The following is a 17933-nucleotide window of genomic DNA, read 5'->3' as shown; positions in this document are numbered from 1 at the left end:
TGCCTCCAGATTGGACCTTTCTAATTAGCTCATAAATCAATTCCCCCTTGCACAAGTGCCTGGGAGCGAGGACTTCGCGCGGCCCACAAATACTGACAGCAAAATGGAACAAATTTCCAGCAGCCAAGAAAATAATTAGAGTTTGGAGCAAATTCTATGTTTAGCCATCAAAAGGGGGCATTATCTAGACCCATTCAACCACACTCTGCTACCACTTGTTCCGGGGTATTCTGTGGAACACAGGGCTGAAAGAAGGTGTGGGTTTGAATGGGTCTATCTATGATAGTCAAGGATTAATTTAAAATGAAGGTTATATTATTTTTCAGATATTACATTTTTACAAATAACAAGATTTCAGTACAGAGGTAGTTTGTACAAAATAGAAAATCAGAAAAACCAGAATAGCTAAGTTACAATTTGAGCTTCGAGCTCATAATTTAGAAAGGTCCCAACATCAATAATGTTGCGTTTAGTTAGACAGGCAAGGAGACGAATCTCCCAATTTGTTTCACAGGAAATACTAAATCACAATACTGAAGAGCACGTTGCTCCAGTGGTTGTAAGATATGGCCTTCAAAATGCATCACGCATTTCTACACAGATATCCATTACATTACAAGAACGGAGCCTCAATGCTCCACAATTCTACGCAGGAGACTATACTCCCAAACCCTTACAGCCTACTCAAGGCAATCATTAACTTTTACAAGTGAGATAAGAGCATCATTACTCAATAACTTTTACACTTTCTGGCCTCTCTAGGTACAACCTACAATTTAAAAGACCATATCAGTAACCTATTGAGTTTATACAGAAGTATCTAGTCCCCATTTTCTGGGCCTTGATAGAAATCAAAAAGTTCAATCACTGGCCCCAAAAACAAAATGTATGGAAGCGGACAAATGCGCTCCTTGAAATTAAGACGTTAAAACACTAGCTGGGCTTGTGGTCTGACAATGCAGAGGCTAATCCCACACTATTGAGGCGACTAGATGGACAAGTGAAGTTACAATTTACAAGCAAAAACAGTTACATAGTCACCTCAAGCTTAATTGAAGGGGAATTCGAGAGGGGTAACGCACTATCTCCGGTTTTCAGTTTAAGTACTTATGACTTACTTGAACTTTTACATGAGAAGGAAGAAAAGTTTACATTTTACAAAATTCACTGTTACATAGTTAATGATTGCAAACCTTCACCCCAAGTCAGCTTTTGGAGCTAACCACCGAGTTAAGTACCGGTGGCCATTACCATTTCCAATGTTCTGTCTGCCGATGAATGAGGCCCGCGCCTCCTCTCTTAATACACACAGTCTGAAACGCTACGATCAATACAAGTTAGCTCGAAAAGTCGTCAGCCTTTATTCCCGAGATAAAGGTTCAAGAAGGCTCTGGACCAAACGCAGACATATCCTCTCACTTTATTGGCAGAATAAACAGGTACAAGAAGCATTTGATTGGCTGAAAAATAAATAAGCAAAATTTCTGATTTGTCAGACTCCAGAGCTGGCGGGATAAGTAAGAAGTGTTGCAAACCTTGAAGTATCAAAAAGAAAGAAAGTTAATTCAGTTCAGAAAACCTATAAACCCAAAATTTCTAGTTGATCCACCTTGCACCAGAGTGCCTGACCTCAGTTCTTTAATAGAGACATCTTTGGAGAAAAGTAGAAAACTTCTTGAAATAGTTGTTGCAAACTGTCATACACACACAAAAAAGAAATTCAGTCAGTTTATGAAACCTTAAAATAACACATTACACTATCACTTTAGTAGTGACATCTGTTGATCAACGTCCATCTTCTTGTACTAGTTGTTTTAATTTTTATGTGATAGATAGCGTTCTTAAAGATGCTTAATTTAAGTGCAAGGGGTTGAGGTGTACCTCCCGGTTTTATTATTATTATTATTATTATTATTATAGGAGTGTTGTCAGCAGACGCGTGTGCATAAGTCTCTAAATATTTGCTTCTCTGTGGTGGTTTCATGTTTCCTAATTACCTGGCATATGATTGGGTTAATGAATGCCCTTTAATGTTTAGCTGACTGATTAATATTGTATTAGCTAGTTAATGCGGTGTAAATATTAGTAATAATGTATGTCCGGATGTCTTTGCATAATGATCCGCCTGCAATTTATTCTAGAAAATATTATCACCAATGTAGAAAAACCTAATTCCTTATATGATGTTCAGGGCAATTCATTGCATGATCATATACGTCTATGTGTTCAACTATCAAGGAAAAACTAGCAGTAAGGTAACAATAAACAAATCAAACATTCCATAATGATCAGGAGAAAATATACCATTTTTAAAATATCTCAGTGGAGCAATGAAATTAAAAACACACGACTATTTTCAAGCCTGAAGTACTTAGTCCCATTCATAAATGTAAGGTGCTCAGACATTACAAACCAACAATGTGGACAGTTTCATTACACAACTAACAAGGGTATTTTTTACAACGAACCAATGTAGAAATCAAATTAAATATTACCGGATAACAAAATTCCGTATTACTTGCACCGTATTCATAACAACAGCGGCATTGTTGGTGTGAGTGAGGAGGGAGTCACCAGTATTGTAATCACGCCACTTTTTTCACATTAATGTGGACGTTCCCTGGCGTGTATCCGCAGATGGTGTTGCTGTAGATAATATTTCCGAGAAAATGTTCCACTACATTCACTACAACAGTATGGGCGGTCAGCGCTATGAATGACCATATGACTAGTAAGTTTGCCCTTTTCAGTAAAGCATTTACCACAAATAAAACAGCAATGCGGACGTAATCCAGTGTGCGTTCGCAGGTGACTGCGAAGACACTTCTTATCGCTGTACCTCTTGCCACATACATCACAACCATACGGGCGTTCTGCAGCAGTAGCTTTCAGATGACAGGAATTAGAAAGAACGTGCATTTTAAGACTATCTTTCAGAGAAAAAACTTTGCCACATTTCTTACACGAGTGCATTCGTACTTTGGTGTGCGTTACCATGTGCCTCCTAAGATTGCCGGTATCTATAAACCCTTTACCACATTCACTACACCTATGAGGGTACTCCCCTGTATGTGTGAAACGGTGTTTTTGAAGACTAGACGACTGGGAAAAGGAAGCACCACATTCGGTACAATGGAACGGGCGTTCACCAGTGTGAAGTAATTTGTGTATAATAAGATAACTTCTCTGAAGGAAGCTTCTACCGCATTCACTACATTTGAATGAACGTTTATCAGTTGGACGATTATCAGTATGATTAAGGAGATGTCCTTTAAGACCAGACTTAGTGGAAAATTTCCTACCACATTCGTCACATGCGTATGGACGTTCCCCTGTGTGAGACCGAATGTGTTGATCAAGGAGAAACTTCTTTTTGAAACTTTTACCACATGTACTACATTGATGTTTCCAAACATCTGAGTGACTTTGCACTTCTGATTGAAGAGACATGGACAGTGTAGCTTTACCACTTGCAGTACGATGTTGGGGCCTTTCCCTGCAGGTTGATCCTTGTCTCTTGACGGAAGATTTGAGAAAAACCATATTACTGCATTCTAAAGGATGGATTGGCCTTTCTCCAGAGTGAGACAACACTTGTTGGTGGCTTACATTATGAGGTGGCATATTGCAAATGAGATCACTTCCTGTTTCCAATATCTTGCTGTTATTATCACATGTATCCATCGGACCTCTGAAGAATACTACAACATTCTCCGCACTAGAATACAGAAGACACAAAATGTTATTACCATTTACGAGTAACAGAACAAAATGAAATCTAGAATCCACAAGCAAACGCGACGTACGTAGCTACCAAAATGGTTCTTATTTTTTAACAACATTACTGATCCAAACAACATTACATTATGGACATGAAAAAAAGCATAATCTTGCATACTAAACAAGGCTATGGTATATCTGCACAGTGAGAGTAGATAATAACAAAACCTAATGGAAAAACTATCACTGCACACATAAATACAATCTGTGAAAATTACAAATGCTTGTAAATAAATGTTCAAGTTCAATTACAACAGAGAACAAGGGTGCAGATGTCAGTACAGAGCATCATATCTCCAATAACCTTTGAAGGTGTATTCAAGACTTCAAATTCTGGGGAGCCACAAGTCATTGTGCACATTATTTAATCCAAAAATCATCACAAACGTTTGGACAGTTAAGAACGATCAGACGCAAAATTTCGATTAAGCAGTTCGAGAAATTAGATTAACTAAGTGACTTTTGTCAGGTTATGAAACATTTAATGGGGAAGCAGCGTCCATGAACAAACATGAATCAAGAATTCTGGAATGGCCGTGATTCAAACGAAAGTCCCTCAGTGCTACCCAGTTATGAAAACAACAGCTGCTAAACCATGAATAGACATACCATGAATAATAACAGTAGAAAAACACTGTAAAACCCCCAATCTTATAGTAGAAACTTGAAGACGGGAACCAATCGCTCAACTGCGAAGTCCGGGGAAAGGCAACCAACAAAAGATTCATCAGAGATCCACGTACCATATGAACTACCAATTATGTAGCAGGTCATTACCGCCCTCAAGAAGCACAAAGCGCCCTGAAAGGATTGCATCATTGTGAGAGCTGTGAAAGCTGGTGGAGATGAAAACGTCGAGATTTTAACCGGATCCTAGTCGACTACCGGAAGTTCGGCACGATACCTGATGACTTGAAAACTTCTCTTATACACTCATTATGCAAGAAAGGCGATCGAAGTGATCGTAACACCTACACAGTTATATCAGTGCTGCCAGCAGCCCGTTAAGTACCCTCTAGCATTCTACCAATGTAGAGAGCCAATTCTACCAGATGATTGGTGAGTATCGGGGATGATGCACCTCTGGTGGCGGCTGTGATAAATAACACAGGACGGTGCGGCGATTGCAGCATAAAACTTATGCATGAAGCTGAAGCACGGTTTGCGAAAATGATAAAAAATAATAAAGGCCCTAAACAGCATAAGGGTAACGCGAAATATTTCGTTGTTAGATGAAAGAGGAACGGCAGAAACCATGGACTTAAGCAATGCACAGTTAAAAGTAAGTAAATTATGTAACAATAATGTTAATATATCACGTCCTACTAACTACATTTGAAGGCCTCCGGAAACGCCGAGATGCCATAATTTTGTTCCGCATGTGTTCCTTTCCATGCGACACGTGTCTGACGTATTTGACCACCTTGAAGTATCATGATTTCCGGGTGTCAAAGCTGGAAACGGGCGAAAGATGCTGGGAGCTCGAAGAACGGCAAAGCGAGGTAGTTTGGGCGTGGCAAGATGTATGAGAAAGATACGAAGCCAGGGAAAAGGGCAGAACAACTCGCATGCTGTCTGGGGATTCACAGATACCACACTTACACTACCGGTCAAAAGTTTTCGATCAGCTATGCAGAAAACGAGATACTTTATTTCAATATACAAACACATCGTAAAAAATAATAGACCAACAAAATATATATCTTCTCTCTCTATCATTAAGTAGAATACAATATGGTTTATATTTTAGCCTCTTCAAGGTATCCACCCTTTGCCCTCCGAACACCCGCACAAACTCTTGGCATTCTGGAAATAAGATTTTGTCGTGTTTGTGTAGATACTGCAGTCCAACAGCTCTGTAAATTATTCCATAGCTCTTCAACATTAGTTGACCTCAGTTTTCGGACCCTCCTGTCAAGTTCATCCCATAACAGTTCAATAGGATTTAAGTCTGGTGACTGACTTGGCTAAATCATATTTTTCAATTTCCCACATTTCTCTTTTCTTTTTACATACCCTGTACACAATTTAGCAGAAAGTTTAGGGTCATTGTCCTGCTGCAGAACAAACCCACGACCGATAAGCCCCTAGCCAGATGGAACTACATTGTTGATCAGTATCCTGTGATATCCTTTCTTCCTAAATGTTCCATTAATTCGCACTAGATAACCGACTTTATCACCCGCGAAACATCCCCACACCATAACCGACCCTTCACCATACTTCACCGTAGGTGTCACACACTGTCTCTTCATACGTTCTCCACAAAGTCGACGAACAAACATTCGACGATGGCTCCCAAATACTTCAAACTTTGATTCATCCGTGAATAACACCTTGGACCATTGCTGCACGCTCCAGTTTTTATGTTGCTGCTTCCATTGCATTCTTTTCACCTGATTTCGTGTCCGTAACAAAGATTTCTTGGCCGCTATGCACCCCTTTAAACCTCGTTCACGAAGACCGCGTTGCACTGTTGAGGCAGAGATTGGAGCAGTTCGCATATTATTGACTTTCTCGCGAATTTCAGTTGCCGTACTGTGACCGTTCACGACCTCGTCATATGTATGTAGAGACATCCTGTACAGAGAATATGCCGTTTTCCGCGCGGTTCTGCGTTAAATAGCCGCCAAATGAGGATACTCTTGACGGTTCCGGGATGCGAGCCGCCCCCCGTAGAGTCACGCACCTCTCCTCTCATTGCGCGCAATTGGGAAAACAGGGAGTACAAGCGCCCGTAAGTGGAGTTCGTTCTCACTCTGAGCGAGAGAGCTGAAGCAAGCAAGATGTCACATGACTGAGAAGTGAGGTCACGAAACAGCCTCAAAGAAGTCGTCTCAACATACGAGACGATATCACCCCATGTATTCCCCTAAATATCTAGTGGCACCAATGTGTAGCTGTCAACTGTTTCGAGGGTATTAACATTAATAACGCGGAAATACTTGATAGATAATTTCGAGTTATAGCTTCGATGAATGAGGAGATTTTATGCGGATTTATCATGCAGAGAACCATTCTACATAATAAGAATAATGGGAAGTGCGCAGGTAGTTGATAACTTGAAGTGAGTAAAACCAGATGCCCGATACTGACAGGACCAGGAAAACTACAAAAACCCAGGAGTCAGGCTCCACCTACTGGGAATTGATACTGACCCTTTGATGATTACAGACAAACCCGCGGAGGATTCGAAACGAAAATTGATCAGTGGAAAGTGGGATGTACAGGCTTTAATTTGATATTAAATTCAAAGTGTAAATATACCTGCCAGCGGAGCGATGTTTGACAAGGTGGCGTGGACTGACTCCCCCTCCAGAAAATATGGCTTTCCACTATATAGGCGAGAGGCAAGAAGCCAGTGTATTTCAGTATATCCAGTGCTTTCGGTCTAATCAGCAGATCTATTCGTTAATGAACAGTCAGTTTAATATTCAGTGTCATGCACTGGAACCCTGGACAGGTGCAGTACGAGTCCTCTGACATTTACTCTGTACACATATGAACTGATCTTCCCTGTATGATGTATCCAGATCGCAAAACACTTGCATTGGCACCGGTTTGCTTGAACCGCTGCAATATATACACCACTGTAGATTGGGCTACGCCAACTTCAGTTACTATTGTCCTACTAGAATACCCTTCGTGATGCAGAGCTACAATTACAGCACGTTTTTCAGTTCCAATCTTCTGCTTCCATCCCATTTGGAGGTGACATGGTATGCACCTGATCAGATACACAAACATTGCTAGCTGCACACAGTGTACTGGAAACTAATGTGAACTGCTTGCTACACAGACAGCTGAATGAACGAGACCTATTCATAGAATCGGTCAAATACACAGCAGAGTCTTTACATGTTTATGCTTGTTTTATTATCAGAACATGGCTATGATAAACTAAATCTCTGTTTTAACCACAAATCCATAGCTGTGGTAGGTGATCGAAAACTTTTGACCGGTACTGTTAAACAAAAAATGCGGGATGAAACAGGCCTGGCAGGGTAACATGATAATTACTCGTGAGCGCAAATTGTGAAGTAATTTAATGAGTGTCTTGAGCTGACCGTTATATTTAGTGTAATTGCCTTCCTTAATGTGATATGCACGAGATAATAGTGGGAAATAAGCTTCAGTTTTCACAATGAAGACGTGTTGTATCTTGGCTTTCCCGAGAGCGGCGTCTCTTTCGAGAACTTGCAAGAAGGCACAGAGAGAAGACGCGGGGTGGATTGCAAGAGTGACGGTGAGATAGCGTGCGTCATGAGCTTGTAGCAATTAGACAAATCCAGTTTTATAATAGACAGATCTGGTCAGTTTTCATCATCCGTAGTTTGTGAACAATAGTTGTCACAAGGAGCTAGGGAGAATATTTGAATTAATTTTGACTGAGGAATTAGTCCGCATACTTGGGTAGCAGTTTGTAATAAATAACTTCTTCATGTGAGGGTAACTTACCCGTAATTAGTAGCTGTACAGGACGGACTATAATCCCGGATAGAGGATAGAGTCCTAAAACGCGAGATGTTAAATTAGGAGCGACAGGAGTGTGAAAACACTCATATAATTTGTTCGCGTAGACTGCAGTTACCGGCGGTACAGGAATTTAATGACAAGAGCTGATTAGGCACGGGACCTTCCCACAACCACCAGTATGGGCAGGCGATCAGCTTTACAAACGAGACTTTCCTACAACCACCAGTACGATTAGGCGATCAGGTTTACAAACGGGACCTTCCCACAACCACCAGTACGGACAGGCAATCAGCTTTACAAACGAGACCTTCCCACAACCACCAGTACGGACAGGTGATCAGCTTTACAAACGAGACCTTCCTACAATCACCAGTACGGGCAGGCGATCAGCTTTACAAACGAGACTTACCATCAACCACCAGTACGGGCAGGCAATCAGCTTTACAAACGAGACCTTCCTACAACCACCAGTACGGGCAGGCAATCAGCTTTACAAACGAGACCTTCCCACAACCACCAGTACGGACAGGTGATCAGCTTTACAAACGAGACCTTCCCACAACCATCAGTACGGGCAGGCAATCAACTTTACAAACGAGACTTTCCCACAACCACCAGTACGGACAGGTGATCAGCTTTACAAACGAGACCTTCCCACAACCACCAGTACGGACAGGCAATCAGCTTTACAAACGAGACTTTCCCACTACCACCAGTACGGACAGGTGATCAGCTTTACAAACGAGACCTTCCCACAACCAACAGTACGGACAGGTGATGAGCTTTACAAACGAGACTTACCATCAACCACCAGTACGGGCAGGCAATCAGCTTTACAAACGAGACTTACCATCAACCACCAGTACGGGCAGGCAATCAGCTTTACAAACGAGACCTTCCCACAACCACCAGTACGGACAGGTGATCAGCTTTACAAACGAGACCTTCCCACAACCACCAGTACGGACAGGCAATCAGCTTTACAAACGAGACTTACCATCAACCACCAGTACGGGCAGGCAATCAGCTTTACAAACGAGACCTTCCCACAACCACCAGTACGGACAGGTGATCAGCTTTACAAACGAGACCTTCCTACAATCACCAGTACGGGCAGGCGATCAGCTTTACAAACGAGACTTACCATCAACCACCAGTACGGGCAGGCAATCAGCTTTACAAACGAGACCTTCCTACAATCACCAGTACGGGCAGGCGATCAGCTTTACGAACGAGACCTTCCTACAATCCAGGTGCTCAAGCAGACGGCAACGGGATGAACCATACCATGGAGCTGAACCACGAAGCTGCAGGCCAAGACGCCGTTAGCGCATGGTTGTGCTAAATCCATGTAACCAGTCCAGGTGGAGTGCTATGAGGTCACTGTGGTACAGACAAGTCTGCATAGATGATTTTCTTAGAATGAGCGAGGAATAGGTAAAATCACTTCTGCAAATCACTTCTGTTTCTTTGTATATAAATGTATGACATGCCTAACGGGCCGTAATATAACTACGTTAGGAAAAATGCATGCGTTATACAGTGTCATCAGCTTTGTATGAATTTATGCGGTTACGAGAGTAAAATATTGAATTCGGGTCCTTTAATGTTACAAGCCTGTCTGAGAGTGACGGCAGTACCTTCCAAGATGTCGAACTTTCTGGCAACATAAGGAATAGGTTTGCAGGGAAAGTTAGGATAAGGCAAGTAAACGCAGAGGGAGCGATGACGATTCTAACCAATGTACTTCCGGCAAGCTAACCTAGGCCTGAGCACTAGACACGAACCCGGATCTATAGTATATTGAGATGAGTGTTAGGGATGATATTCCTGATACCCGATGTGTGAATACACACCAACAACTATCTATTGAAAGTACGAGTCTGGGAATCATTGGACCGGGTGGTCCACCAGCCCCTGCGATCCAGTTTTATGCATCCCTTCACATTTACTACAATTCTGAAAGACATCGGTCTCTCTTCGTAAACCGGGCTAATATAACGAGATTTGTGTTTATGGGATAGAAGACAGCAGGAATCATGAGTGCCACTACTAATTCATCACAGGTATGTCGAATGAACCCGAAAATGAGTATCGATATGCAGAACATGTACTTTAAAACAGAAGGTGGACGCACAGACCGAGAGCACGGAACTGCATAGGCTCGGAATTGGATGCCATAGGTCAAGAATTGAAGACAAAATGCTGATACAGGATGAACGATCAGCAAGTGCCGAGCCCATTTTTACAAAGAATTAAGTCACTATAAAGCCACATAAGAGAGAACTTACTTTTAGTGATATCTTGCACAATTAGTAGTTATGAGTTATCTACATAAGCGTCTATCCCATTACATGCCAAACTGAAATCATGAGAGAAATATTCCAAGAAATGTCGGCGACCAGATGAAATTGTTAATAAAAAATAACTTACTAGACAGAACTACTGGTCTATTAGAAATTGTACAGTCATATTTTTCAGCTCCTCTGATTTTAACACCTAAATTTATACCACGTTCACAAATACTCTCCCTTTAGGCTGCTTTCCGCTTTCATTATTGTTCGGTAAGGCATGAAATAGTTAACAAGTCTTCTAAATTTGAAAGCGTATTCCTTCTTTTAGAATATTACTCTTCCAATGTCACAGTCACAGGTCAGAAGGACTCGGTAATTCACTTGGGATTGGTCCACATGTAGCACAGTTTGGCGCCGACTGTTTCATGGCCGAACTAGTTCGGAACCTCGATACCACAACAAGCTCGTGGACCTTGAGAGCAGGATTATGTCTCCTCTTGTTAAATCATTTGGCTACCCGGGCTCAGGCCTTCTTTAAATATTGTGAACATTCATCCCACTTCTTTTGCAAGTTCCGGTCATTTGATGGCTGTGACAAGTAATCAAGTTTCCAATTTAATTTCAGTGGATCAGTAACAATTCTACCCAAGAATAGTTCCACGGGAGTATGGCGATTGGATTCTTGGACGGCATTGTTGATACCAAGGGTAAAATAGGATAACATTGTGATATGTACTCAAGCAGGCTCCTTCTACGTGTGAGGCCTGGGGATGGTTAACACCCCACGAGAAACAGAAGTTTCGAAACATAGAGCAGGTAAAGGTGGAAGCGTTGGCAGAGACCAAGGATTTACGTGGGCCGAAAACTCCAAAAATATGTCGGGATAGACAATCAATGGCAACATTAGAATTTAAGTTCTTGACATGAAACAACCACATGAACTTGGAGAAACCATCAATCACAGACAAAATCCCGATGCTGATTAATTTAGATGTTATGAAGGAACCGACGGAATCTATAAACAACTTCCCTCTGGGGTACGTAGCTACATCAGCTGAAGGAAAGCCAATCAGGGAGTTTTGAGCAGTTTTACACTTCTGACACGTGTCGCAACTCTTCACATATCTTAAAATCTCCTTCATTTAGAACCAATAAAAAGCTTGTGAAATTTTGTGTAAGGTTTCATGCTGTATCAAATGGACACCAAAATAAGAGTTGTGATAATAATTTAATGTCATAGGCCTCAAGGGGCTTGCAACTAAAATTTCAGCAGACTTATTCCTCGTGTTGCGACGAAATAGTACACCTCGTTTAATCTGAAATGACTTGTCACGTGAAGATCGTCATTTACTCATTTGATCAGGTTGGCGGACTCTGGATGATCCCTGTGGTGTTTTGAGATTTCCGTAAAAGTCCACAGGTAATATCGAAGAAGACTAATTTTCCCACCATCACATGGATTATCATCAGAATCGCCGACAGGTGAACATCCCGGACAGGCAATCAGTAACAACGCTGTCTTTTCCCCTGACATGCAAGACAGTGAACTTGTAAGCAGATAGACGGATAGTGCACCTCGCCGTACTTCCTACCTGTTTGCATAGCGCTCATCCATGACAGCCTGATGGTCAATGTGAACAAGAAACGACAGTGCTCTAAGTGAGAATGGAATTTCCCTACCCCTAGCACAACAGCCAAACATTCCTTTTCATACACCGAATACTTAAGTTCTGCCCCATGGTGCAACTTACTGAGATTGCCGACTGGTGCTAAATTTTCATCATCCATCCTTTGGTTTAAAGTGGCAGAGATAGCAATGTCACTAGCGTCACACTCTAACATGGAATCCTTGGAGAAATCCGGGCTATACAGTACAGGGGCTTTACACAGGGCATCCTTTAAATGGGAGAAGGTCTTATCTTGATTTTCACCTCAAATGTAATGGATGTTTTTATTTTTAACTTGTTTAAAGGGGCCGAAATCCCTTCTCTGATGAAGCGACTATAGAACCCCACCATATCCAGGACTTTCTTACACCACGGACATTTCTGAGTTGCGGAAAATATATTTGATACACTTAACCCTGTCGTGGTTCACACTAATACCAGAATCTGATATAACATGTCCCAGGGAATTCAGACATCTGGAAGATAGAGGCAACTTTTCTGCTTTTACAGTAAACCCATCCTTGCGTAAATGATAAAGAACCTCACGAAAATGAACAAGGTGCTTGTCAAGCGTCAGAGAAAAACTAAGCAAGTAATCAAGAAAGTTGAACACGTAGAAAACTTCAAATCCCCAAAGATGGAATCCAGGACGCAGCTCAGCACTTGACCAACTATCAATATGCCTATTGGTACTTTGTTGAATTAAAACAATCCAAACGGTGTGGCAAAGGCAGCATTTACGATATAAAGGTGTATGAGAGTCAGAGCCATACCAGTGTTAGAATGCGCTTTTAAAGGTGTGTAATGTGAAACTGTCAAAAACAATATTTCTATTGACCTTTCTATAATCCACAATAAGTCTGAAATTACCATCATGTCTGGGAATGAGGGCCACTGTAGCAAGACATTGACAGACTCTCCACCTTCTCTTCCAGGAGATCGTTGACACAATCCCTCATGGCAGACAGTTTGAGTATGGAATGTCATACTTCAACTCAATGAAATATGAGAAGTTCTTTGCACAACCCAAATCCGCAATCACAACATCGCAGAAATTCTCCAACAAACTGTTTAACATCAGATTTTGAGTTTCCGTCAAATCACTGGAAATGCTGGGTAATTTAGAATTTGAAATGGTACAAATAGCAGCCTTCTGAAAAGGTGTTTCAAAAGTACACATGCAGGTGATAAAATACTGAGATAGACCAGTCGAACCTGAATCATGGCGCAGACAGATTGGGTACTACATTCAAGTTTAAATTCCACGACAAACCGTTTATCTTCATGTGACATCTCACGTGATATAAGCACTAATTTAACTGGGAAATTCGTCGTCAAGCATGTTGAGAGTTTTGAATGCCAAACCATCCAGAAAAGCCTTGTTCAGGAAGGAAGGAACAGCACCGGTATATAGCATAGCATAAAGGCTCCTGAACAACAATTAACCTTGACCCATCGTGACAACGAAGGTAAATCTCAAACCTCCCATGTTCGAAAATAAGTGGGCACCAATGTCGGATCATACCACCCGTGTTCATTTAGTTTCCCTGACGTGGAGAAACATGGGGACACACATCAAGGTTGATGCAGTGTAACCCAGTTCAAGTGCAGGATAAAGGGGAACGCTTTTGACAAAACCTGGAGAAATGCCCTGCCTTTCCGCAATTATAACAGACAACTTTACCACGGTCCAACTGGTGTTGGATGGTATCAGTATGGGGATGAGGGCTGGAGGGTGAGACAGCGTGAGGGCCATCGCTTCCTTCGAGATGATATTGAGGAAAAGGCTGACAAATGGATAGGGTTTTAGAAGACAAGGAACATGCTGTATCTGGAACAAAAATAGTCAGCTGAGGCGGGAGGAGGTTGGTAGAAACTGTGCTGAGCCACCATGCACTCATACTCCCTCCCTAGCCGGAAGATGTCATCAGCGGTACTAACATCACTTCGCTTAATAAAAAAAAATTTTAATTCGGGGTTAAATACCAGTCAACGGTTTTGAGAATTTCAGCCCTAGAAGGAGGGGAGTTTAATCAGTTAAACAGCGTTAGAATCCGCATGGCGTAGTCGTCTACTGACTCATTTGTACCTTGTGTGCGCTCAAGTTTTCCGCAAAAATTAAAGGCAGAAGAGTAGAATCCCATCTTAATTTCATTTTGAAAATCATTCCTGGTATGAAGTTTGTCCTTTGCTAATCAAAACCATCCCAATATAGGACCATCAATCATAGCAGAAATACATGGTACGAATTCATCGGTAGGGATTTCGCAGCAATCAACAATATCACCGGTTCCTTCTAGGAATTCTATAACAAACGAAGAATTACACTCTCCTCAAAATTTTAGCCCCCACTTCTTTATCACATTCAGCGCTGAGATAAAATTGAAACATCCAGCATTAGGGCAGGACAAGATCCCTTCACGCTGAGTGGTCAGAGGGAACAGATCAATTTCCCGTCCCAGATCATTGGGAGAACCACTAGTTTTATATCCATGCAACGAATTTAGTGCAGTCAAGTCCTTGACTGTCATTTCCACGTGCAAGATTTCATCTTCGCTACTATTTCTAGTGTTTCCTTTCTCCATGTTTGAGAAGAGTACTTTTGCCCCAAAAACTGAACAGCAGAAATGTAGATGTGGAATTTCACAACAAGGTAACAAGATAGTACAAAAGGACAAAATTATAAAATTGGGGGTTAATGACAATGAGAGTTGTTAAAAAGGGGATGCCGAACGCAAAGTGTAATGCCCTGTAGGAATGAGCTCAACTTTACCTTACTGAAAACTCAGTTTTCGGTAAGATAATCTGGTGGAATCACGATCTGCTACCATCTATAACCTAAAACCCTCACTAACGATAATAACCAGCAAGTAATCAACCAGAAATAAACAAAATACTGCAGAGATATTTAGATGGGCAATGGTAGCAATCAAAGAAAATCCTGATGGCCAATGAATTTCCTCCGGAACAAACATGGAAACCATTAGACATTAGACCCCATGTTAGAAATAACAACCCAAGAACTATCTACAATATTAGCACGTAGAAAGAGAAGGAAAGCTGAGTTTATTAGTCAAAACCAGGGGACAAGATAATAAAGCAGGAAAACAGAAATCATATAATGAATAAGGGACAAAAACTAACAAAGTACTCTTGTGCAGTAACAAAGAATGTGTAACAGAGCTCATCAAAAACATATCAGAATCGTCTTTGAGAACATAGGCAACAACAAAGATCTGTGTTGCATTATCTTAAACCCCCAGTTGTAGGGTTTAGTACAAATAAGCTAAATGAATAAAACAACTGAAAATAAACCTATTTGTAAGCCAGCCGCACAGGGAAACCCCAAGGTGGATAGGGCATAAGTGACGTAAACTGACCAGGAAGGAAAGTCAATGGCCTGCACACAAGATACAAAATGGAAGCAGTTACAGTTACCGTGTCATATGACATAAATAGAAGGGCTTTGCATAAAGAAAGAGGGGGGAAAATATAACCGCACGCATAAGGAAACAATATTTGAGTAAAATTAAGATTGATTAAATAATCTTCCTCTGAAGCAGCAATGGCATGCAATTTACCGAAAACACACAACATTTACACATCCAGAACCAGCAATGTAAAGAGAAGGTGCTTTAAAATGGACCTAATCATGAGATAAAATGTGCACTTATTATTCAGGTACAGTGCATAGAGTAGATTACTCATATCAAATCTTGTTGCCATAAATGTCCTAGAAACACATAACCATAACTGACGTCAACATGCATAACCTAAGAACATTGACTCCTGCAAAGAGCTTTGAGTAGCACAAAACAATTCTTAAACAAGTTGAAGTACACAAATATTCATAGCAATGGGACCCGAATTACCCAAGTAAAGGGGTTGCCGATGGAGAGAAGGGACACAGCACCTCTAAAGGCTCACATAAAAACACAATAACATGCATACAAATACACCAGGAATAATTTGCACACCAAGAGCTATGGAGCGAAAGAAAGAAAAATGTAAGCTGAGGAGAAAAACAAAATCATAAATACAGGAACAAAATCTGCTGGGACTTAAAACATGACATCAAGGATCATAAACAGGCTAGCAAGATGTCAAGGCAACCAAATAAGACCGACACAGATAATGCACACATCATCATAAAAACAAAACTACTTATGATATTACCAGCCTAAATAAGGCCCAAGGATTTGTAGCTCGTGGCAGCTTTCATAGAAAGGCATTTTGAAATGCGAAAAAATATGGAAATAAAGGCAGAATATCACACGCCAGAAGCATGCATTCATCCTAGCAGAGTTAGGGCAAAACAACCTCCTCAAGAGAATGATAATGTAGAAAAGACAAGGAAAATAAAATAATACAAGAAAGTGGAGCCTTGCTTTCCCATTAGTGAACCAGGAGAGTGAAGGAGAATAGAAATGTCAAAGAGAGAAATTAGGTAGGGGATATGAGCAAAAGCTCCCAAGAAAATGAAGCCAGTATGCGTATAACACGTAATAGTGAACCAAGGTTCGGAAGCTGCCACAATCCCACGATTTTCCAGGTGTGAAAATGCTACCAGCACTGTCCTGTATATACATTGAAATCCCTCACTTTCGACACTCCTTTTGATTGGACACGTACTGAACGCACTGTTTAATACCTTTAAATGTCAATAATCCACTTTATGTTGGACACCCCTCAAACTCTGAACTTTAAATTACAGTTTGGACAGATTGAAATCTTTATTTTGATTTGCTGTTTGAATTGGTTTAGTGCGAGGCATTTTAACATTGTCATTGGAAATGCTGCCGGTCTGAGAGCATTTAGAAACAATAATATTAAGACTGACAGTCTTCCTGTATTTTGGCATCACAACAGAAAATCGGAAGAAAGCTGATATTTTTGGTGAATGGTTAAAAGAAATCAATCTAAAAAATGAATAATGATAAGAGTAAAATACTGTTGTCTGTTTATAATGCTATAATCCATGTGGACATAAATCTATCAAATCCTACAGTAAAATTTAAGCCTTCTAACTTTACAAATGAAGTGCAACCACTAGACAAAGGGATAGTTCAAGCTATACATTCACTGTGTAGGAAAAAGCTGAAATGGGCCCTCATGAATACAGCACATACAAGAAAAAATGCAATCCAATTTACACGGATTATGAGGTTCCTCGACGCAACATAGACGTACTGGTTGCTAAATTGAAATCGCTTCACCTTGGACAGACAGCTCTAAAATTCTTTCTCTCATATGTTACGGAACGAAAACGCGTAATTATTCAGAATAGGTCATCCGAATGGGTAATGAAATTTTCAGGAGTTCCACAAGGCTCTGTACTTGGACCACTTCTCTTATCTATATTAACGATATATCGACACGGCTAAGACACTGTAAATACCACTTGTATGCTGACGATCTGCAGATCTATTACCATTCCAAAATTTCATACATCAATCAAGCAATAGGTTATATGAACTCTGACTTAAATAATATCTGTGCATACGCTCATGAAAACTGTATTTTAATTAATCCATCAAAATCTAAAGCTATTATTGTTGGGCAGACGAAACAAATTAGGGCGGGAAAAAACAAAAACATTCCTCCACTAACTTTATCTGGTAAAATTATTCCGTACGAAAACTTGGTAAGAAATCTTGGTGTAATTATAAACGAGAATCTTAACTGGGGAGAGCACATTACAAATATCTGTAGAAAA

General features: G+C 40.8%; 1 protein-coding gene across 6 annotated transcripts in view; it reads right to left on the bottom strand.

Moving 5' to 3' along the window:
* Positions 1-360: 360 nt before the first annotated feature.
* The window catches only part of LOC136865923 (gastrula zinc finger protein XlCGF57.1-like), a 75408-nt gene continuing 57835 nt past the window's right edge, over positions 361-17933 (bottom strand). For all 6 annotated transcript variants that reach the window (XM_068226928.1, XM_068226926.1, XM_068226929.1 and 3 more), the window contains one exon: positions 361-3718. In XM_068226928.1, the coding sequence (XP_068083029.1) occupies positions 2605-3718 (1114 nt within the window). In that variant the 3' untranslated portion in view covers positions 361-2604. The remainder of the gene's footprint in view (positions 3719-17933) is intronic.

The sequence above is a fragment of the Anabrus simplex genome, chromosome 3 (genome assembly GCF_040414725.1).
Source record: "Anabrus simplex isolate iqAnaSimp1 chromosome 3, ASM4041472v1, whole genome shotgun sequence".
Classification (NCBI taxonomy): domain Eukaryota; kingdom Metazoa; phylum Arthropoda; class Insecta; order Orthoptera; family Tettigoniidae; genus Anabrus; species Anabrus simplex.
This window is presented reverse-complemented; position numbering and strand designations above follow the sequence as displayed.